General features: G+C 42.2%; 1 protein-coding gene across 1 annotated transcript; it reads left to right on the top strand.

Annotated features, from left to right (window-relative positions):
- The first annotated feature begins 4,791 nt into the window (after positions 1-4,791).
- On the top strand, positions 4,792-14,326 carry TCHH (trichohyalin). The gene is made up of 3 exons (XM_074263489.1): positions 4,792-4,929; positions 7,081-7,982; positions 8,391-14,326. The coding sequence occupies exons 1-3, from the start codon at positions 4,792-4,794 to the stop codon at positions 13,276-13,278; spliced, it is 5,928 nt and encodes a 1,975-aa protein (XP_074119590.1). The 3' UTR covers positions 13,279-14,326.
- The last annotated feature ends 9,406 nt before the right edge of the window (positions 14,327-23,732 follow it).

Raw genomic sequence — 23,732 nt, 5'->3', positions numbered from 1 at the left:
TCACTGCAGGTCTTCCCTTTAAAAAGATGTCTGCCCTTAATAATTATATCATGTTAACAAGGTACTTAATTTAGGAAGCTGTAAGGACTCTTTGTTTGAGAATATCTGAATTTGTTTTAGAAAATAAAACTTCAAAGCATTTGATACCATCAATGAAGGGGGCAGGAGAAAGGGGAGGTGTGGTAATATTTTGCTATTCATGAAGATTTTCAATAGAAATGTTGCTGCTAGACCTATGTTGAGCCTGATTTTTTAAGTTTAAATAACCATTAAAATGACCATCAAGGGTCATAATATCTGTGGTTATTTTGAAAAAAAAAAAAAACAAGCATGAGGTCTCCATGGTAAAATCAATGTCACTTTAGCCACTCCCTATATGTTGTTCAAAAGATTATGCTTTTACTTCTCCCCATATTTGTTTAGTTTCATCAACAATTCCTTACATTTAGCAAATTATATCACTCTATTAAGAGACACCCTATGCTGCCTTGCTCTTTAGAGGGTATAATAACCACAGGATCACAAGGAGACGCCATCAGTTTCTAGCATTCTGCTCATAGAACCAGAAATAAACCCAAGTATCCAATTCAACTGGGGATCCCCAGAAAATCAGGAACAAATGCATTAAGTGAATAAAATTAAAAGTAGACCGAATGACAGCACCTGAAATAAATTTTAATGAAATATATGTAACTTAAAAGTCAAAAATCTACTTCTCCCTAAGAAAACTCGAGTTTAAGTTGATGTTCTAAGAAAATTTGAAGAACAGTTCTATATCTATTGGATTCATGGTTTGTCAAGGGAATGATGCCAAGAGATGCCAAAGCAGAAGGTATAGTTGCTATTCTCAAGACTAAATATACATTGTTTCCCACAGGTTAATAGTTAACTAGTCATCCTGGACTCTTCAAAAAATCCTTACAGGTCACAAAGCTCAGGGCAGAAGGAAGTAAGTGTTGCCCTTGTTCACTCACTATTCAGCTACTCTTACTAGAATCCTCCTTTTTGACTTTGAGCTTTATTATTCAGTTAGACTAATGCCAAATAAGCCACCAAACAAAACTAAACTCTGTATCATTCTGACTAACTTGCACACACAATATCTCAAGTTCTGAGATACTACTTCTCCAAAGCTCACTCACTCCAAGCCACTGAAATACTCAAACCTTTTTAAAGTCAGTATTTTCTACAGGACAAAGGGAGGAACTGATCTGTCACACAATTGAATCATATAATGGTCTCCATAAAATTCTCATGCCCCAGTGCTTCAGAGGCTCTGAAATAAAGGAGGGGGGGTTGTTAGATGAACAAAAAAAATCCATTTCTTTATAATAAAACAGCATTTCAAATTGCAAATCACAGCCCATGTTGGGAAAGTCCTGATGGGTATAATGGGAAAGGAGGATCTATTACCTTAATGAGTCTCTTAGGAGAGCAACAGACTAAAATGCTTAGGTGTCATAACTATTAGCAACTTAGGTCCAGTATGATGACTATCTCTGCAGTAATGCATTACACCAAGTTTATTCCCCCTAAGGCCTTCATATGATAATGAGGTAAGAAAAATTAAACTTCTTTTTTACGTGGCATTTACAAAACTGGAATTCTCCAATTTTAAGTTTTCTTTATGAATGTTTTAGTAAAATAAGAATTATAATAACATCACCTCCAAAATTCCTTGCCATTGCTTTAAGAAATCAATCATCTATATTCAATCAGAAAACATTTCTTAAACATCTACTAGGTGCAAAGTTCTGTGCTAGGTGTTAGGGATGAAAAGATTTTTTAAAGTCCTTGTACTTCAGGAACCTACATTTCCTAAGAGGACTACATAAGGTGCATAATTAAATAAATACCAACTATATACAAAGAAATTTCAAGAGGGAAATGTTAGTAACTGGGGAATTCAGGAAGTGATTCAGAAAGGATTCACAACTGAGTTGTGCTTTGAACTTTGGTAAAGGATTCTCACAAAAATGACTTAGAAATATAAAGTTTGAATGTTCTTCCATGAGCACCTTTTGGGAAAGAATATGCATGTGTGTGTGTGTGCTATGTGCACATATGTGTATATTTGTAAATGCATTTGTATACTGTGCTGAGTACCTGAATGTATTATACATGCCCAAATAAACTCACTCCTCATCTTCGGTGGCTGAGATAAAATCATTGCAGTGCAGTAATCATGTACAGGTTCCCACTAAATGTAGGAATCTTTAAGTGATGAAATGATATTGTGCTTCAGTGTTATGTCAAAGTATTATGCTGAATTTCATAATTCTCTAATAATCTGGTTAACATGAAGTTCAATGGTTTATAGATTATTGCTCTGCAAAGCATCTCCTCATGCAACTAAATTGAGATATCGAAATTATCCACAACTAAAGAAAATCAGAATTTTTTCCAAGCGTCTCTGAATTCCCCATTACACACACACACACACACACACACACACACACACACACACACACACACACACACAAGAAACTGGAGGTTAAGTGAAGCCAGCATTCCGAGTATCAAGCAGGGACTGTGTACCCCATGCGAAACAGCTACGTGCACATATGGTGAGATAAACACACCATTCATGGAGATAGAGGTGGAGCTGGGCTTGGTTGGAAATGAATCAGGCCATCCCACAGAGTGGGTGTCTCCTTCCTAAGTGGCTCTTTAGGGCACAATTAAAACCCCTATAAAAGGCCCTGCTCTCTTGTGCTCAGTACCCTTGCCAGCCTGTCAACGTACACTTGACTTCTTCCTCTGGTGAAGTGGGTAAGTCCCATGGCATGGGATCTTGTTCTTCTTATCCTAGTGATGCTTTGCTTTGAACCAAGGGAGATGTTTGTAGAGACTTCTGCATTTGTGGAGAAGTTTTGGTGGAGTGGAGTTTTGATCCCTTTCTAAAGGCTCTTAATCTCTGTCTTTGTATCATTTGGAACTTAAGTTATTTATGAGCTAGGTGCTACAGAGCACTCTATTTTATTCTATCTTCTTTAAGGGTATTACAAGTAATGTGCCAAAAGTTTTGGGATAGTTTTAACTTTAAAAGCTATACAACAGTTGCATCTTATGCTGGTTTTGTCCTCTCTGTGTTTTCTTGTTTTCTTCAGCTGAAATGTAGTGACTGTCAAGTTATGGGTTTCAGAGGTTGATTATGACAAAGAATAGGTGAGCCAAGGCAAAATATATAGCCAGTACTGTTATCTATTGGATTACTTTAAGGCTCTGCTTCTGCTTGAGCCTTGATAGGTTCATTTTGGGGAGAGGGCAATTGGTGAGATTTAAAATACTTATTTGTTTTATATTTTTAAAAAGTTACCCAAAAGATCAGTTCTGTTCAAACTATGTTGATCTGTCCTCATATTGTTGCCCTCCTAGGAATGGTCTGTCAGCTGCTTTTAATAGGTACTACAATAAGGGAGCTGAGTTAACTTGTATAATATTCTTTCTTCAATTGAAAATGGTATATCTTGAGCTAAATGTCTACCTGGCCATTGTAATATTAGGTGCTGACTGGCATTTGGAAGAGACAATATTTAATGGTGGTATAATGGAGTTGGAATTGGTGATTTGCAGGTTTGACTTTTGGTTTCTCCATGGATTGGTTGCATAACCTGGCTCTCCTAAAGAAATCTCGTTGCAAATATGCATATATGTGTGTCATATATAACATATATGTATGTGCTATGTGTGCATGTGTGAATTTTATATGAATGTATACAGTTTGCTTTAAAAGTAGAACTATGTGAAAGCTTCATTCACCCCATGGCTTTGCCTTCCTCCTTTGCTCACTTTTTGAGAGAACTGATTATGAACAAGAGAGGCTGATTTAGCATTCCTCCCACAGAATCACAGATTGGGAGGTGAAAAGAATTTTAAGGGGTATTGAGTCCAACCTTTTTATTTTAGAGATAAGAAAACTGAGGCCCAAAAGAGCTAGCTCTTATTTCTTTCTGTGCTTTTAAATGTATCAATGAAAGATATATTATGCAAATTTGTCAAAAGCTGGATAACCAAGAGTTGGCTACAGAGTAACCTGAAGTGGATTCACAAGTTCCTAAGATTTAGAGCTAGAAGATATCTCAGTGGTGATTTAGCTCAATTCCCTTATTTGCCAGATAAGAAAACTGAATCTCAGAGAGGTAAAGTGATTTTGGCCAGGGTCAAGTGGAAAAATTAGTGGGAAAATCAGGTTTTAAAATCACATCTTGTGACCCTGAATTCAGTTCTACCTACTACCCTGCCCTTTGCTCCTACCACCTTTTTGCTTGGTCACTCCTCTGTTATTTCCCAAAATGTATATATAGCACTTCATAAGTTATTTTAAGTGCTATATAAATAGCATGCAGCAATAGATTTAGAGATGGAAAAGTTGAAAAAACCAAGACATAGCCAGTAAGCATCAAAGGCAGGATTTGAACCCAGTCTTCTTACCTTCCATTCCAGTACTTTATCCACTGTGCCATGCTTTCTCTTAACAATAATCTTTATCACTATTTCTGCTTTCTTTTCTAAAGACAACATTCATACATGAACTGCTTTTGAAGACCATAGTTTAAAAAAAACCTATTATGTATTATGGTATATTGAAGTGTATTAAAATTAACTCCTAGTGTATTAACAAATATAATTATTTAGAGGGAAATAGTTATTCCTAGAATGGACATTATTTGCCTAGATCAATGGAGTAAACCTGATTAAGAATAGAGAAACAAACTTTAACTCAAGGCCAGTGATTCCATGATTACCCTATTTTGTTCTTCCAGGTTTACTTAAATTTGCAGGGAAAAAATGCCTCAACTACTGAAAAGCATCATTGATATCATTGAAGTTTACCAGCGATATGCACAAAGTGATTGTGGTGGAACAGCATTAAGCAAAAAAGCTCTGAAGAATCTCCTGCAGAAGGAGTTTGGGGATATCCTCAGGGTAAGAACTGACAAAGAACTGACTGATCCTAAGAAATGAAATTGCTTCTGGGAAAACTCAAGGAAATAATTTGAGAATATTTTTGCAATTTTTCTATGGTATAAGTTTAGGTTAATTTAGGCATTTCTTTCTGGGCTTAATTCTTAACTGTATTCAGCAATGCTATCAAGATTCTCAAAGGACAGTCTTCAAAGATATAAGAACTAATTGATAGGAGAGAAAGTGCCCTGTGATTCCACTGACATTAGGATAACTCTCAGATAAGTTAATTCTCTTAACTAATGCTGATCTTTACCTTCTCTGCAATTAGAAGTTCCCTAGAATCCTGAGAATTAAGAGACTTACTCAAGGTCATATAGCCAATATGTACCAGAGATGGGACTTGAACTTCAATCTTCCTAACTTGGAGGCAGATTTCATATTACTCATATTATTCTTATTACTCTATACCACCTCTCTTCATATAATGCAAATAAATCTTTTTTTTTTAAGTTGTAAAGGACTTATGATGAAAAGTCCTATCTATACTTGGAGAAAGAGCCAATTGTGTCAAAATACACAAGAAACCATAATTTATTAAAACATTTTTCTCTTGAGACTTTTTTTTTGGGGGGGGGGCAGTGAAGATCAGCATTATTGAAGAGAGTTAACTTATCTGGGAATTCCTAATATTAATGGAATCACAAGTGCAGTTCCTCTCCTATCAGTTAATTTTCATACCTTTGAATATGTCTTTTGAGAATCTTGACAGCATTGCTGAAGACAGTTAAGAGTTAAGATCTATGGGGGTTTTTGCAACATGACTTTCATGGAAATGTTTTGCATAACTTCACATGTGCCTTTTTAATGTGGGGGGAGAGATTTTTTTTCAAGTTTTAAAAACAAATGTAAAAAAATGTTCTACACATGACTGGAGAAAATAAGAAAATATTAAAACAATATAGTGTAAGCTAAGTACTGATACTAATGATTAAAAAAAACAAATAACAAAAGAAGTTGAGAATATCACTACTACAGATATCAAAACAATGTTAGTTATGGGAAAGATTTCTAAGTCTTCCTCCTAACTTTTAAGCTAACTTGTGTTTGTTTTCTATCATAACTCTGCCATAACAAGTGTTTTGTTTTACCAAAATGTTATCTTTCTAATTATGAAAAACAACCTTTTTCTGGTTTTTATAAAATAGATAGGTCTTACTGTATCAGGTGACAGCTGCAAACTATTTCACAAATATTGGATTTCACCAAAAGTTCCCAGTTTATCCATGAAGATGAATGTGAATTTATACTCAAAAGCAATAAATAATGGAGTTTATTGGGTCTGAGATTACTCTGAAGTAAATAAAAGATATGGAGGCAGAAAAAAAGACAGATAAATTGATTGGTGAATGAAGGATATATGGATGTTAGATATGACAATTGAAGGCAACTGGGTAGTGCAGGAGATAAAACAATGGGTTTGTAATCAGGAAGACTCATCTTCATGAGTTCAAATCTGGCTTCAAACATTTATTAGCTGTATGACCTGGGCAAGTTATTTAACCCTGTTTGTCTCAATTTCTTCATCTGTAAAATGAATTGGAGAAGGCAATGGCAAACCACTCTAGTTTCTTTGCCAAGAAGAAACCCAAATGGGATCATGAAGTCAGAAAAGACAAACAACATGACAGTTCCCAGTGTTTATGACCTGTAAAACAAAACGCCCACCTTACAAAGAGAAAACTTGCAGTTTTGAATCAGGGTTCTACAGCAGAAAGGGATCTCAGAGACCATCTGGTCAACCCTATCATTCTAGAGTTGAGGAAACTTAGGCTTAGAATTTAAATGTCTTGTTCAAGATCATATAATAATAAACAGCAAGAGTGGGGGTACATAGGATCATAGATCAAGCTCTATAAAGGATCCCAAGAGCCATCAGATCCGACTCCCTTTTCTTACAGAGATTAAATGACTTGTCCCCGGTCATGTAAGGTGTTAAGCAGCAGGGGTGGGATTTGAATCGGGATCTTCTAAGTAATTTCATTCGTATTGCTTGAAAAAGAATCTCTTAGATAAGACGTCGCAGAGCATGATGGGTAGCTTAAAACTCTAGGGATTCGGAAACCCTCTTTAGATCGTCAAAAATTGTCTTTTTCCTTTATTTTCCTACAGAGACCACATGACCCCGAGACTGTGGACCTGGTCCTGCAGCTTCTAGATCGAGATTGTAATGGGTTTGTGGATTTCAAAGAGTTTCTTTTGCTATTGTTCAAAATAGCTCAAGCTTGTTATTATGCGCTCAGCCAGGCCACGGGGAACGAAGAGAAAAGAAGAGTCAAGCGAGAGGAAACCCAGAGGAAGCGCGAAGCCCAGGAGAGGCAACTCCAAGAGGAAGAAGAGCTGCGGCAAGCCGAACAACAGGAACGCGAGAGGCAGCGAAGTGAAGGGCGCCAGCAGCGGGAGAGGCCGAGGGCCTCTAAGGAAGAGCAGCCGCGGGAACAAGAACAAGAAAGGCGGCTCCAGAAACTGGAAAGGAGAGTCCAGGAGCGCGAGCGGCAGGTCCAGGAGCGCGAGAGACAGCGCTTGGAGGACGAGCAGCTGCAAAGACCCGGAAGGGAAAAACAGAGAGACAGGCAGGTTCGAGACGGGGAGCAGAAACGGAGACAAGAGCTAGAACAAGATCTTCGCCGCCGCGAGAAGAGACAGGAGCGCGCAGAAGAAGGGTACGGAAAACGCGAGCAGGAGAGGCAGCAAAGGGAGCGGCAGAGAGAGCGCCAGGAAGAAAGAAGGCAGGAGCGCGCAGCGCAAAGCTTGGAGGAAGAGCCCCGGCTGAGACGGCGGGAAGAAAGGCAGGCCCGCGAGCAGGGGGAGAGCCGCGGCCTCCGGCTGCAGTGGCAGCTCGAAAGGGAAGTTCAAGGGCGGCAGAACAAACTCTACTCCGAGCCCCGCCGACAGGAGGATGGCCAGTTCCTGGAGGAAGAGGCGAGGCCCCGACAGCAGAGAGAGGAGAGAGAGCGGCGTCAGGAGCGCGAGAGGCAGCTGCGCGAGGAAGAGGCTCTGCAGCGTCAGGACAGGTTCGGGCAGCTGCGGGATGGAGACTACGACAGCTTCCGGGAAGAGCAGGAAAGACAGCGGCGTGAAGACGAGCAGGCTCGTCGGCAACAGCGCCAAGAGGAGGAGCGGCGCCGCGACTTCAAAATCCAGTGGCTGCCAGAAGAAGAAGCTGAGAGACGTCAAAACCGGCTCTACTCCAAGCCCTCTGAGCAGGAACGTCGGGCGCAGAGGGAGAGGCAGCTGCGAGAGGAAGAGGAGCGCGAGAGGAGACCGCTCCAGGAGCGGCGCGGACAGCTGTATCGCGAAGAAGAGCGGCTCCGGCAAGAGGAAGAGCAGCTCCGACGGCGCCAGGAGCCAGAGGAGAGACAGCGGCGTCAGGAGCGCGAGAGGCAGCTGCGCGAGGAAGAGGCTCTGCAGCGTCAGGACAGGTTCGGGCAGCTGCGGGATGGAGACTACGACAGCTTCCGGGAAGAGCAGGAAAGGCAGCGGCGTGAAGAGGAGCAGGCTCGCCGGCGACAGATACGCGACCGGCAGCGCCAAGAGGAGGAGCGGCGCCGCGACCTCAAAGTCCAGTGGCTGCCAGAAATAGAAGCCGAGAGACGCCGAAGCCGCCTCTACTCCAAGCCCTCCGAACAGGCACGCGAGCAGGAACGTCGGGAGCAAAGAGAGAGGCAGCTCAGAGCAGAAGAAGAGCTCCAGGAGGAGGAAGAGCAGCTCCAGCGCCTGGAACAGGAGGTAGAAAAGAGGCGTGAGGCCTTAGAGAGGAGGAAGCGCCAGGAGCGGCGGGACAGACAGTACCGGGAGGAAAAGAAGCTCCAGGAGGAGAGAGAGCAGCTCCAGCGCCTGGAACGGGAGGAGAAGAGAAGGCGCCAGGAACAACCGGACAGCCAGTACCGGGAGGAAGAACAGCTCCAGGAGGAGGAAGAACAGCTCCAGCGTCTGGAACAGGAGGTAGAAAAGAGACGTGAGGAGTTAGAGAAAAGGAGACGCCAGGACGAGCGAGATGGACAGTACGGGGAGGAAGAACAGCTCCAGGAGAAGGAAAGGCAACTCCGACGTCTGGAACAGGAAGTAGAAAAGAAACGTGAGGAGCTAGAGAAGAGAAGGCGCCAGGAGCAGAGGGACGGACAGTACCGGGAGGAAGAGAAGCTCCGGAAGGAGGAAGAACAGCTCCGACGTCTGGAACAGGAAGTAGAAAAGAGACGTGAGGAGTTAGAGAAGAGGAGACGCCAGGAAGAGCGAGATGGACAGTACCGGGAGGATGAACAGCTCCAGGAGGAGGAAAGGCAACTCCGACGTCTGGAACAGGAGGTAGAAAAGAGACGTGAGGAGCTAGAGAAGAGAAGGCGCCAAGAGCAGCGAGACAGACAGAACAGAGAGGAAGAACAGCTCCAGGAAGAGGAAGAGCAACTCCAGCGCCTGGAGCAGGAGGTAGAAAAGAGACGTGAGGAATTAGAGAAGAGAAGGCGCCAGGAGCAGCGGGACGGACAGTATCGGGAGGAAGACAAGCTCCAAGAAGAGGAAGAGCAGCTCCAGCGCCTGGAACAGGAGGTAGAAAAGAGACGTGAGGAATTAGAAAAGAGAAGGCGTCAGGAGCAGCGGAACAGACAGTACCGGGAGGAAGAACAACTCAAGGAGGAGGAAAAGCAGCTCCGACGTCTAGAACGGGAGGTAGAAAAGAGACGTGAGGGGTTAGAGAAGAAGAGGCGCCAGGTGAAGCGGGACAGACTGTTCCGAGAGAAAGAACAGCTCCAGGAGGAGGAAGAACAGCTCCGAGAGGAGGAAGAGCAGCTCCAGCGTTTGGAAAGGGAGGTAGAAAAGAGACGAGAGGCTTTAGAAAAAAGGAGGAGCCAGGAGGAACGGGGTGGTAGACAATACCCGGAAGGCGAGACGATTCAAGAGGAGGAAGAACAGCTCCAGAGCCTGGAACAGGAATTAGAAAAGAGACGTGAGGAGCTGGAGAAGAGGAGGCGCCAGGAGCAGCGGGACAGACAGTACCGTGAGGAAGAGAAGCTTCAGGAAGAAAAAGAACAACTCCAGGAGGAGGAGGAGCAGCTCCAACGTCTGGAACAGGAGGTAGAAAAGAGACGTGAGAAGTTAGAGAAGAGAAGGCGCCAAAAGCAGCGGGACGGACAGTACCGGGAAAGAGAGAAGCGCCAGGAGGAGGAACAGCTCCAAGAGGAGGAAGAGCAGCTCCAGCGTCTGGAGCGGGAGGAGAAGAGGAGGCGCCAGGAGCAGCGGGACCGACAGTACCGTGAGGAAGAACAGCTCCAGGAGCAGGAAGAGCAACTCCAGCGTCTAGAGCGGGAAGAGAAGAGGAGGCGCCGGGAGCAGCGGGAGCGACAGTACCGTGAGGAAGAACAGCTCCAGGAGGAGGAAGAACAGCTCCAAGAGGAGGAAGAGCAGCTCCAACGCCTGGAACAGGAGGTGGAAAAGAGACGTGCGGCTCTAGAGAAGAGGAGGCGCCAGGCAAAGCGGGACAGACAGTACCGGGAGGAAGAACAGCTCCAGGCGGAGGAAGAGAAGAGACTAGAGCGAGAGGAGAAAAGGCCGCGCCTGCCGCAGCGAGATCGGCAATACCGAGAGGAGGAGGAGGAAGAGGAGGAGCTCAGCTTTCAGGAGAGAGAAGAAGAATATCCTGAGAGCGAGGAATTCCAGGAACAGGAGAGTGACCTGCCATCCCGTGAGGAAGCCCAGAGCCGGCGTCTGAAATGGCAGTGGCAGCCCCAGAAGGAAAATGAAGCACGTAACAGAAGGCTTTACTCCAAACGTAGGGAGGATGAACAGAGGGATTGGGAACAAGAAGATTCTCAAGTCCGAGACTGGCCAGCAAATGATGACGACGAGTATGGTCGTGGAGACCTGGACGGACAGTTCCGGGACGAGAAATCTCGGCGGGGACAGGACAGGCAATTCTATCAGGACGAGCAGGAAGAACGGAGACCCAGGCAGGAACGAGAGGCGGAGAAACAACGTCTCCAAGAAAGGGATGAGCTATCCCGGGAAGAAGAACCGAGGCTCCGACAGGAAAGGAGACGCCTCCAGGAGCAAGACGGGAAATTCTTGGAGGAAGAGCCGTTGTCCCGAGAGGAACAAGAGGAATATGAAGAAAAGAAAAGATTTCGTCAGAGCAGAGACAGGAAGTTCCGTGAGGAGCAGGAATTTCGCAGACCAGACCAAGAGAGAAGGAAAAGACTCCCCCGAGACAGGCAATTCCAGGAGGAGGAGGAAGAGCTCTACCCTGAGGAACGAGACAGACAATACCGTAAGGAACGGGGCTCCCAGGAGGCCCGGGACAGGCAGTTCCAGGAGGAGGAGAGCGTGCTCCGGCAGCAAAGAGAGGAACGGAGACGCAGGCAGGAACAAGAGGAAGAGCAGCTCTTCGGGAAGGAGCGAGAGCAAGAACTGAGACGGCGGCAAGAACAAGACAGAACCTTTCGTCAGGAAGAGCAGCTCCGTCGCCAGGAACGAGAACAAGAGCTGAGACGCCGCCAAGAACGAGATAGGGCATTCCCCAGAGAAGAGCAGCTGAGGGAAGAAGAACTAGAGCAAGAACAGAGACGCAGGCAGGAACGAGACCGGAAATTCCGAGAGCAAGAGCAAAGTCTCCAGCAAGCGGTAGAAGAAGAAAGGAGACGACGTCTAGAACAAGACAGGAAGTTCCGTGAGGAAGAACAGCTCCGCAGACAAGAGCTGGAGCAGGAACGGGAGCAGAGACGCCGGGAGCAGAGACGCCAGGAGCCGGCCAGGAGATTCCGTGAGGAAGAACAGCTCCGCAGACAAGAGCTAGAACAGGAACGGGAGCAGAGACGCCAGGAGCAGAGACGCCAGGAGCAGAGACGCCAGGAGCGGGACAGGAAATTCCGTGAGGAAGAACAGCTCCGCAGACAAGAGCTAGAACAGGAACGGGAGCAAAGACGCCAGGAGCAGAGACGCCAGGAGCGGGACAGGAAATTCCGTGAGGAAGAACAGCTCCGCAGACAAGAGCTAGAACAGGAACGGGAGCAGAGACGCCAGGAGCCGGCCAGGAGATTCCGTGAGGAAGAACAGCTCCGCAGACAAGAGCTAGAGGAGGAACGGGAGCAGAGGCGCCAGGAGCGGGACAGGAAATTCCGTGAGGAAGAACAGCTCCGCAGACAAGAGCTAGAACAGGAACGGGAGCAAAGACGCCAGGAGCAGAGACGCCAGGAGCGGGACAGGAAATTCCGTGAGGAAGAACAGCTCCGCAGACAAGAGCTAGAACAGGAACGGGAGCAGAGACGCCAGGAGCAGAGACGCCAGGAGCCGGCCAGGAGATTCCGTGAGGAAGAACAGCTCCGCAGACAAGAGCTAGAACAGGAACGGGAGCAGAGACGCCAGGAGCCGGCCAGGAGATTCCGTGAGGAAGAACAGCTCCGCAGACAAGAGCTAGAGGAGGAACGGGAGCAGAGGCGCCAGGAGCGGGACAGGAAATTCCGCGAGGAAGAACAGCTCCGCAGACAAGAGCTAGAACAGGAACCGGAGCAGAGACGCCAGGAGCCGGCCAGGAGATTTCGTGAGGAAGAGCAGCTCCGCAGACAAGAGCTAGAGGAGGAACGGGAGCAGAGGCGCCAGGAGCGGGACCGGAAATTCCGCGAGGAAGAACAGCTCCGCAGACAAGAGCTTGAGCAGGAACGGGAGCAGAGGCGCCAGGAGCGGGACAGGAAATTCCGTGAGGAAGAACAGCTCCGCAGACAAGAGCTAGAACAGGAACGGGAGCAGAGACGCCAGGAGCGGGACAGGAAATTCCGTGAGGAAGAACAGCTCCGCAGACAAGAGCTTGAGCAGGAACGGGAGCAGAGGCGCCAGGAGCGGGACAGGAAATTCCGTGAGGAAGAACAGCTCCGCAGACAAGAGCTAGAACAGGAACGGGAGCAGAGACGCCAGGAGCCCACCAGGAGATTCCGTGAGGAAGAACAGCTCCGCAGACAAGAGCTGGAGCAGGAACGAGAGCAGAGACGCCAGGAGCAGAGACGCCAGGAGCCGGCCAGGAGATTCCGTGAGGAAGAACAGCTCCGCAGACAAGAGCTAGAACAGGAACGCGAGCAGAGGCGCCAGGAGCGAGAGAGGAGAGTCGGCGACGAGCCGCTGCGCAGACAGGAGCGAGAAGGGCAGCGGTACCGTCAAGAGTACGACGCGCAAACGCGGGGCGAGCTCCGAGACAGGCAGTCTAGGGAAGAAGACAAGAATCGTAGGCAAGTGCAGGATTTTAGCTACCGTCAAATTTCTAAACCAATTGTTCGTTCCAGCCCACTGTATGAATATATTCAAGAACAAAGGTCCCAATATCGTCCATAGGAGAAGTTGTCAAAGTCTGATCGCTTACCAAAGTTTAGACAACAGGAAATGGAAAACACCGTGTACCAAGTAATTGATCAAGCACAAGTTCTTTTTGGTTATGGGAAAACTCTTTTCTGTCCAAATAAGTGGGTGCGGGGAGAATTCTGCCCCCCCCCAAAAAAAAGCTTAATCTAACTTTCTTTCTTCAGTCTTTCTTGTAGTTCTTTACTACCGAATGCCTTCAGTCTTTGATGCAGATGTGGTGTTCTTTAAGAAACAGCATTAAGGAACTTGAGGGGGGTCTGCACTCGATTGTTCATCCGATCGTCAGAGTTAACACAAGAATCAAGATCTGGGATTCTTCCTTGAATGGGACAATTAGGCTTGAAGCTATGTCGATTTCTAAAAGCATGTACAAATTAAGATTTCTCTGAAAACAAAATTCAGCTTTCCTTCAACCCAGATTACATCTTGAGTGGGAGTCACCTCCCATTGTAACCTTAAAGCTTCATTTTTTGCCATTTTAGACAGTTCACTCGTGAAGGCAGTCGATAATTGGAATAAATGTTAAAATTTGAGATCTGATCATTTAAAAATTAAGAAGATTTGGATTCAGGACTGTTTCTCAAAATAAATAAATAGCCAAGAGACTACAAACAAGATCATGAAGCAAAATCAAAGTGTTTCTTAAAAAGCTCCACAACTCAAATTTCAAATACATATATAAGTAGATGTCTAGTATAGTCTGTAGTACTTTAGTTCTTTCCCCTAGTCCTTGAGAGGGTTGTAGATCTTTGCACCTCTGGGAATTTCAGCTCGTCATGAAACCAACTCAGAGAATTCTGAAGATCTGCCTTAGTGATTGGTACCTGGAACCTACCAGAGTTAATTAGGAGGAAGGGACAATGTATAGTGGAAAATGTGTGGAGGACTGTACAGGTACCCTTAGACCCTAGGACAAGACCCATCAACCCATAACCCTTTGAGGCTAATTGATACTATCTTGGGGACATTCTTGTTGAAATAATTGGACTATGGAAATCAATTAATAAATGTTTGGCAATTACTTTTTTTTCTGTTTCATTTCTTCATCTTCACAACAGAAGGACTGGAAGCTGACATACTCCCCACACACATATCCAAATCACTACATTTTTTATTATGTTTGACAAGATGTTAGGGACATTTTTTCATAAGAAATACATGTAATATTCTTCTCTAAAGTGTAATGTTCTCTGGGAGCAGATTTCTTGTGGGGCTTCTGGAGGCAGTCTTAGTTTTAATTCAGTGTAATCACCCTGAATGCAGCCAGTCCAAATCCTTTATCATCTCCTTCAAAGTCTTATCTCCTTCACTTGGGGCTCAGCTAGTTTTCTTAGAGGCCTTCTGTAGTCTTGGTTCTGAGAGCTTAAGCTGCCTTCTCTGGCTTGTGAATCTCCTCGACTTAATCCTGGCTGAGGCTCATAGCTTCTCTTCTCTGACTTCTGAATGTTCAGGACTGAATCCTGGTTGAGGCTCCTAGCTTATATATGCTCTCTTAAAGGTGTGAATCTTGTAGAACTCTAATAAGTACTAAGTACATTAGTGAACTAGAGAACTATTAAGTACCAGGCTAAATTAGATAACTGACAGTGTCTTGTAAGAATCCTAACAAATACCCAAAATAAATAAATAAATAAATAAATAAATAAATAAATAAATAAATAAATAAATAAACCTTACCCAAAGGAGAGTACTGGTCAGGCCAGATTGTCATGGACAGCCAAAATTAAATTCACAACATGAGAAATCAACCATCTCGGCCCCACATGTACAAAAGTGAGCAACAATCAAAAAAGTTCCATTCCTTCACATTTTCCAAGGGTTTTTCATGATCAAAAGCAAAAACAATGTAATGGGTTGTTGCTGGGGTTATTTTTCATTCATTTACTGTGGACTAAACTTGATTTGGTTCCAGAAATGGTGTCTTCAACCTCAAAAGGCCTTAAAATAAGGGTACAGGGGCATATTGATACAAGACTAGATTATGGTGTGATCAAAATTACATTCAAGTTGTGTTCTTTTAGAGGGGAATGGAAACTTGATTTCTGACTTCATTGATACAGGGAACTTTGGGGGGTGGAAATATCCACTACTAATGCAGATTGGCAACTTTTCTGCAACTTGTAGTTTTAGTAACTTTCCGGGGAACTCATAGACACTCTGTATAAGAGATAGGGTTGACTTCCGGCCAAGATGGCGGCGTGGAGGCAGACAGCTGCTTGAGCTCCTCGTTTTCTCTCAGAACTTACTTCATGACAAGCCTCTGACTTAATGCTTGACCCAGAAAGAAATCCACAAATTATCACCAAGAGAAGACATCCTTGAAAGTCGCCAGAAAAGGTCTGTGTTTGTTCGGGGGAGGGTCAATCAGACTGGGCGCAGACTGAGGGCAGACAGCCAGAGCAAGACAGGCAGCTCACACAGCTCAGACCGGAGGGGGAGGGGTGTGATCTCTGTCGTTTTTGTGAAAGGGCTTTTGCCCCAGTGTGGATGCTCCGTCTTGGCAGCAAGCCAGGAGCGGTGGAGAGGGTGTAAACACTGGAGGTGAAGATTAAAACCCCAGAAAGCCAGCGTCTCTCAGAGCCCGGCCACCCCCAACCCCCACCTGGACTGACTCGGTGCGTTCTCAGAGCCTCAGAGCGCAGACTCAGTACAGTCATTGCTGTTCTGTTAGTGCCTCTCTGCTGCCCTACCCCCAGTCTGTAGAGGAAGCCCATTAATACCATCCAGCCCTATCCCCCGCAAAACAGACCAATTGTTTCTCTTGTCAGTTTGTTTTCTTTGATTCCTACTCTGACAAAATGAACAAAAAATTCAAAAGGGCTCTAACCATTGACAGCTTCTGTGTGGAGAGGGAGCAGACTTCAAATGCTGAAGAGACTAGGAACAGAATGTCCCCAGATGTATCCCCTGGGAGGGATATAAGCTGCTCCTCAATACAAAAGAACCTCATAGAGGAAATCAAAAAGGCTCTCACAACAGAGCTGGAAGAGAAATGGGAAAAGGAAAGGGAGGCTTGGCAGGAGAGCCTGGAGAGGTCATCCCATGCATTCAAAGACAGAATGGATAAAGAAATCAAATCATTGAGAAACAAGATTAGTGAGCTGGAAAAGGTAAACAACTCCAAGGAAAACAGGATTAGAGAGCTGGAAAAAGAAATCAGCTCTCTAAAAAATACAATGGAAAAAAATTCCATAGAAGATAAAAACTCAATTGGACAATTACAAAGAGATATAAAAAAAGTGAGTGAAGAAAATACATCATTGAAAATTAGACTGGAACAAGTAGAAATGAATGACTCAAGGAGAAACCAAGAGGGAGTCAAGCAAAACCAGAGAAATGAGACAATTGAAAAGACTGTCAAGTACCTTACCAGAAAGACAACAGACCTGGAAAACAGATCCAGGAGAGACAATTTGAGAATAATCGGACTCCCTGAAAAATGGGAGGAAAAAAAGAGCTTGGACACCATTTTCGAGGAAATTATCAAAGAGAACTGCCCAGACGTTTTGGAAACAGAGGGTAAAATAGACATTGAGAAAATTCATCGATCACCTACTGAAAGGGACCCTAAAATCAAAACGCCAAGAAATATAGTGGCCAAGTTCAAGAACCATCAGACAAAGGAAAAGATATTGGAAGCTGCTAGAAAAAAACAATTCAGATATGGAGGATCCACAATAAGGATAACACAGGATCTAGCAGTGTCCACATTAAAAGAACGCAGGGCCTGGAACATGATATTCCGAAAGGCTAAGGAACTTGGTATGCAGCCAAGAGTGACTTACCCAGCAAGAATGAGCATCATTTTCCAGGGAAGAAGATGGACATTTAACGAAATAAATGAATTCCATCTATTTTTGATGAAAAAACCAGACCTACATAAAAGGTTTGATCTTCAAATACAGAACTCAAGAGACTTCTAAAAAAGGTAAAAAGAAATCTTGAGAACTATACTTCTGTCAAAAAAATATGTAAAGAACATATGTACAATTTGTCTTAGAAACTAGAGGTGGAAAGGAGATTATATCATAAAAAAGTATAAAGTGGTGGTACTACATCTCATGAAGAGGCAAAGGTAACCTATTATATCTGAGAGAAAGAAAGGAGGGAGATGAACATAGCGTGTATCAATAGACATATTCGATTTATGGTGAAACTTCTTCCACTTCATTGAAAAGTGAAAGGGAAGGAGTAAGCTAAGGGGAAGGGAATACAGTAATTTCGAGGAAAAGGGATAAAATAAGGGGAGGATCTTTAAGGTGGGGGAGGGATCCTAAAAAGGGAGGGCTGTGAAAAGCAAGTGGTGTTTACCAGTTTAATACTGGATAGGAGGGTAAAAGGGAAGGAAAGGGGAAAAGCATAAGCAGGGATTAATAGGATGGCAAGCAATATAGAATTAGTCCTTCTAACCATAAATGTGAATGGGGCAAACTGCCTCATAAAGAGGAAGCAGTTAGCAGACTGGATTAAAAGTCAGAATCCTACTATATGTTGTTTACAGGAAACACACCTGAAACAGGATGAGACATTCAAACTAAAAGTAAAAGGGTGGAGCAGAATCTATTATGCTTCAGGCAAAACCAAAAAAGCAGGAGTAGCCATCCTCATCTCAGATCAAGCAAAAACAAAAATTGATCTAATTAAAAGAGATAAGGAAGGGCATTATATCCTGCTAAAGGGAAGCATCAATAGTGAAGCAGTATCAATATTAAACATGTATGCACCAAGTGGTGCAGCATCTAAATTCTTAAAAGAGAAATTAAGAGAGCTGCAAGAGGAAATAGATAGCAAAACTATAATAGCGGGAGATCTCAACCTTGCACTATCAGAATTAGATAAATCAAACCACAAAATAAATAAGAAAGAAGTCAAAGAGGTAAATAGAATACTAGAAAAGTTTGATATGATAGATCTTTGGCGAAAGCTAAATGGAGACAGAAAGGAATATACTTTCTTCTCAGCAGTTCATGGAACCTATACAAAAATTGATCATATACTAGGGCATAAAAACCTCAAAATCAAATGCAGTAAGGCAGAAATAGTAAATGCATCCTTTTCAGACCATAATGCAATCAAAATAACATTTAATAAAAAGCCAGGGGAAAATAGACCAAAAAATAATTGGAAACTAAATAATCTTATACTAAAGAATGATTGGGTTTGCACAAAGATTTCTCTTAAACCCAGCTCTCTCTTTTCATTACACTCAGATGCCTCTTTAAATTTAAATCCATATTCTTTAAATGAATATGCTAAAAGTTTTCACTAAGGACCACTAAGGCCTACAGCTCTCCTGTGGACTAGGCACTTGATCTTAGAACATAAAAGTGAAATACTTGACGGAAGAATTTTTCTAATCTCCTATTTTCCTTCCCAATTCACTTATCTATGTAAAATTAACCTTTTTTCTTAGCTTCATAAACTGAGCTTTTCAACTAACTATTCCATATGCTTTCTCAGATATAGATATAGAGTTACTTTTACCACTCTGAGACATTTATTTATTTATTTATTTTTACTATCAGTATAATAAAAGAGTCTCTAAAAGAGACTACTAACTAAAATTCTACGATCTTTTCCTCTAGGGAATACTTAGACTTCATTCCTTGTTGCTCCAGCTTAATGTAACTGATTGACAGGGTCTGAAAACTCCCATAGAACTGACCCTTCTCTTGTCACTAACTACTTGTTTGATCTTAGACAAATTATTTCATTTTTCTGGACCTTAGTTTCCTCATTTACAAAATGAATGAATTAGAAAAAGTTCTTTCTAGCATTTGTGAAAATTATCTGAAAATCATGTCTTTTTCACAAGGTTTCTAACTGAGAAATTGATTTCTCTTCAGTACATTTTGATGTAGTTAAATATTATTCAGTTCTATCCAACTTTTGTGATCCCATTTGGGATTTTTTTGGCAGAGATATTTGAGTTGTTTGCCATTTTCTTCTCTAGCTTATTTTATAAGTGAAGAAACTGAGGCAGAGTTAAGTGATTTTCCAGGGTCACATGGCTAGTATTTGAACTCAGGTTTTTCTATTTGCAGACTTGATGCTCTATACATTATGTCACTTGGCTGTCCATGTCCTTAAAGTAGTATGGAGTTTTAAAATTCATCTATAAATAGGATTCCCCAGGTCCCTCTCAAATGTGCATTTTTCTGAAAATGTTTTTATAGTACTAAGCCCTGACATGCTTCTTAGCTATGCCAGCTGGTTCCTTAACTGGCACAGCTACATAACAAAAGAGCATTTATTTCAGTCTTCTTGTAACACTTTACTAGCAGAGTCAACTTCCAAAGAGTAATTTATCATAATTAAAATAACACATAGTAAAAACATGTGTCATTCAGTCTATGCCCTCTGAGTTGTCCTTTGAGGTTGCTGGCATAGAATCAAAGATCAGCCTTACTGATTGTTCTTATAAGCAATGTGAGCATAAGGCAAGAATGGTTTGGTAGCTAGAAGCTTAATTGTAAATTAGAAGTTCTGTAAAGGCCATTTTCCCTGTCTATTCTTGGAATGTGACTAAAGATAGAAGATAAATAGAGAAGTTGATCTGGGCACAGCATGAATTCATTTGCTGAGAGGTCTGTATAGATGGATGTAACAAAATACTACATATTATTCTATGCAAGCTTAAAAACTGTTTTCTAAAGGTGGAGTCCTTAGTTTGGATCCAATAATCTCATACAATCATAATTTCCAAAGCTGTTTATTTAAGCAACTGAGATGAATGAGAAGTCCAAGGATAGAGTCTCTAATAATCAATTTATTAATTAGGCTCACTGATAATCAATAAATTTATGGTCAGTGGTCTTTCTCAGTAGCCAAAGACAAAACCATGGAAATACCAAAATACTTTAAAATCTTTGGAAAAGGAGGTGCCCCAGACAGGTAAAAATCAGCCATGATTGGTGAATAATTAATGAGGGATTAGACCTGTTAATGAAGAGATGAACTAAAAGTTTTCAATTCCTCCTCTTGAGAACATGACTTGATCATGAGACTCAGTCACTTCAACAATGTGGACAAAGAAATCTATCTCTACCAAGATCCTTCTGGTTGATTTTCTCCTTCCTGAGCTGAGTTTCTCTGGGCTGCAGTAGAGGGATACAAGATCATAGACTCACTTTAAGGCTGGAATGCATGTATATTAGATTCTGTAGATCTATAACCCCTGGTTAGGTGGGGTCTGCCCAGAATCACAGATCAAGGACTCAGAAGATTTGGCCAATCTCATCAATCAGCCTTGTCCTTTGGAGACTGGCTGAGTGAGGAAATAGGGGGGAAAAAAAACTTCAATCCTAATTTAATAATTGGGTGTTAATAGAAAAAAAAATCACTTCTTTCCCAACAAAAGAAAGTGTTGGGAAGGAGGGAGAAACAGAGGCAAGGAAAGACAAAGACTTCTCTGCTGACTATCTGGAAAGAGAAAATACAGGTCCAATTATAGAAGCCATTGCCCTCTACTCAATCTACCTTGGTCCTCCTTTAATCTACATTCAAATTCCTCTTCAGTACTCCCTGAAATTAGGTTGTACTTGTGCCTTTTAGGGAAAATATTGATGCTCTACCATACTTCTTGTGACTCTAACTCAACCACAAACTATTATCTAAGTGAACTTCACTGATACATTCATCTTTAATTTTTTGAGAGAAGAGATAGAAAATAAAGTGTTCCAAAGACAGATGACTTGCTTCCAAATAGGACTAAAAGTCAATAGTTGACCTTAATGTGGAAATCTGGCAGTAAGGCATTTCATTTCCTACTTTGATATCCATTTATCATAATAGTAATTACCCAACTCTACCAATAAATGTTCAGCATAATAATAATTATGAGTTTTCTCAACAAGGGCACAAGACTGTAATCTGAGGCAGATTCTCATCTGTGTAATGAATAATAAGCAGATGTTTTATTTACTAGTAAGAAGCTGACAGAGATATGACCATTCAAGACTGAAATTCAAAGATGGAGTTCTGGGTTCTGTCTTCCCTATTTCCATTCCCTTCAGGAGTCTAGTGAAACCGGTTCTAAAAGCTCAAAGAAATCCTTAATTATCTTTCATTGTGTCTCTTATGTGGTATTTTATGGTTTACAAATCACTTTCCTCACAATAGCACTTGGTTACTCCCAGTCTGGACCCAATTACATTGTAAATGTGTTCCCTTCTGAGACATCCACCACCTGCCATAATAGGATCTCCATGCTAATTCCCTGCCATTCTACCAGTAGGCAAACTACCCTAACGACTCCTCTATCTCTACAAATCTACTCTTACTAGAACCTTCAAAATGCCTCTTTGTTTAATAATACCTAACATTTATAGAACATTTTAAGGTCTGCAAAATGTTTTACGGATATTCTATCATTTGATCCTCAAAACAACCACAACAGATGATTCCTATTTATCCTGATTTTTCAGGTGAAGAAACTGAGGCACACAGCCTATAATAAGCTTACCTGAGACAAGATTTGAACTCAGTTCTTACTAAATCTGACAGTCTAGCACTTTCTACTACTGAACTATCTAGCTCCTTTTAATAATAATAGCTAATATATATATATAGAGAGAGAGAGAGAGAGATACATATGTAAGTATAAATATAAAAAGATATATGCACATATAAAAATATTATATAGCATTTTGTATAAATACCAGCTATATATTTATGAATATACTCATAGTTGTGCATATGAGTATATATAATATATATATGCATAGCATATATACATATCTCTTCCCATCTATAAGCTTCACAGTGCACTTTGTATGGAATCTCTTCTGATCCTGAACATAGGCCTTTAAGATAAATGCTATTATTATCACCATTTTGTATTTGGGGATTTAAGAAATTTTAAGTTATCAGTTCAGAAAAGCAAGCTCATTTACCTGCTATTAACATCAGGATATGGGACATGACTGTCAAAGCAATCAATGACTTGAAACTTTTAACTACTGTTGCAATCTGCTGATAAATCCACTACGTAGTTTGCGGAAATGCTGATTAGGTATTTTATATTTCACCTCTGTTCTGCACTGTGTCCCTCAAAGTCTTTATCTTCTGGCAAGTCAGGCCTTTTCTGGTCAATGGTAGGTGCTCCAATTCAGTAATTTCCTCTACTACTAATCAGCTCCACCTACTGGTCCCAGACCTTTTCAACTTCTTGAATTTGCAAAGTCATCTTCAAGCCTGGACACATCCACCTCAAGATCAATGTTTGGTCACTATTTCAGGCCAGGCCTGACTAAGACTAAGATTCAAAATTGGAGTAAAATAAAACATTCAGAGACCACCTAATACTTAACCAAAGGCTGCTCACTTTTAGTCATTATATGGAAAGAATACTTAACCACTAGCACTGGTTAAAATAGACAAAGTAACCTTGCTATTGATAATTATAATAATAAACATAACAATAATTCACATTTATGAGGTACTTCTTTTATGATTCTGCAATTTCATTAACATATTGTTTGCCTTCTCCAAATTTAGAAATGCAGTGGGGCAAAGTTGTAAATAGCAATTTCTCTCTTGAGGCAAGTGGTATAAAAAAATACCTTTAATTCAATTGGAATAGTTGGGGGGAGAAAAGGAAGGAGGATGGGAACTATAGAAGTGGAGATGTGACACCTTGAGGTTGATTCTATTAACAGACAATTTAGGAGAGGAATAAGGCCAGGGAGGAGCATACCAAGAGTTTGGCCACTGGGGGGAGGAAGCACACCATCTGGTAATAACCTATTTTAATTATTATTCTTACTAATGGTTCTAAGTTCAAATGTTTCTACATTGCTAAAAGACTTGGTACAGCAGACCTGATGGATCCTGAAGACCTAGGATCAAATATTGCTTCCGACACTTAAAGACCTTGGACAAGACACTTAATGTCTCTCATCCTCAATGACCTTATCTTCAGGATGAGGGGGATGAACTAAATTTCTTCCAACCTTAAAACTTTGATCCTATGGCAGCAAGTACTGTGAGTGAGTCCTCAAGGCCCTGACCTCTTCCCAATGTTGACTCTGCTTTGGAAGATGGTTGAGATGCATCATGTCTCTCAAAACAGTCCAAGAAAATGGGAACTTGTGCCACATTTTTTTTCTTGATAAATTTTACTATTACCTTCAGAGTCGTTCCTCTGATCATTCTTTTCAAAAATAGCTATTTGGACAGCTTCACATTTTAAGGCATAACTGACGACTTTAGCTGTGAAGATTTGAAGAATTTATTTGATTTTTTAAAAAATCTCCATTTCATTGCTTTCTCCCAGTCCTATCAAACTACCATTAAGAACAACCTAAAAAGGGAAAAGTCAGGAGAAGTTTAATTCCAGAAAATTCAATTTAGCCACCCATAGATATTTATTTTATGATAAATTCAACATTACAGTGGAGAGTCAAAAACTTGAATAGACAGTAAAC

This window comes from Sminthopsis crassicaudata, chromosome 4 (genome assembly GCF_048593235.1).
Source record: "Sminthopsis crassicaudata isolate SCR6 chromosome 4, ASM4859323v1, whole genome shotgun sequence".
NCBI lineage: Eukaryota > Metazoa > Chordata > Mammalia > Dasyuromorphia > Dasyuridae > Sminthopsis > Sminthopsis crassicaudata.
Note: the sequence above shows the minus strand (reverse complement) of the source record. Positions and strands in the feature narration are given on the sequence as shown.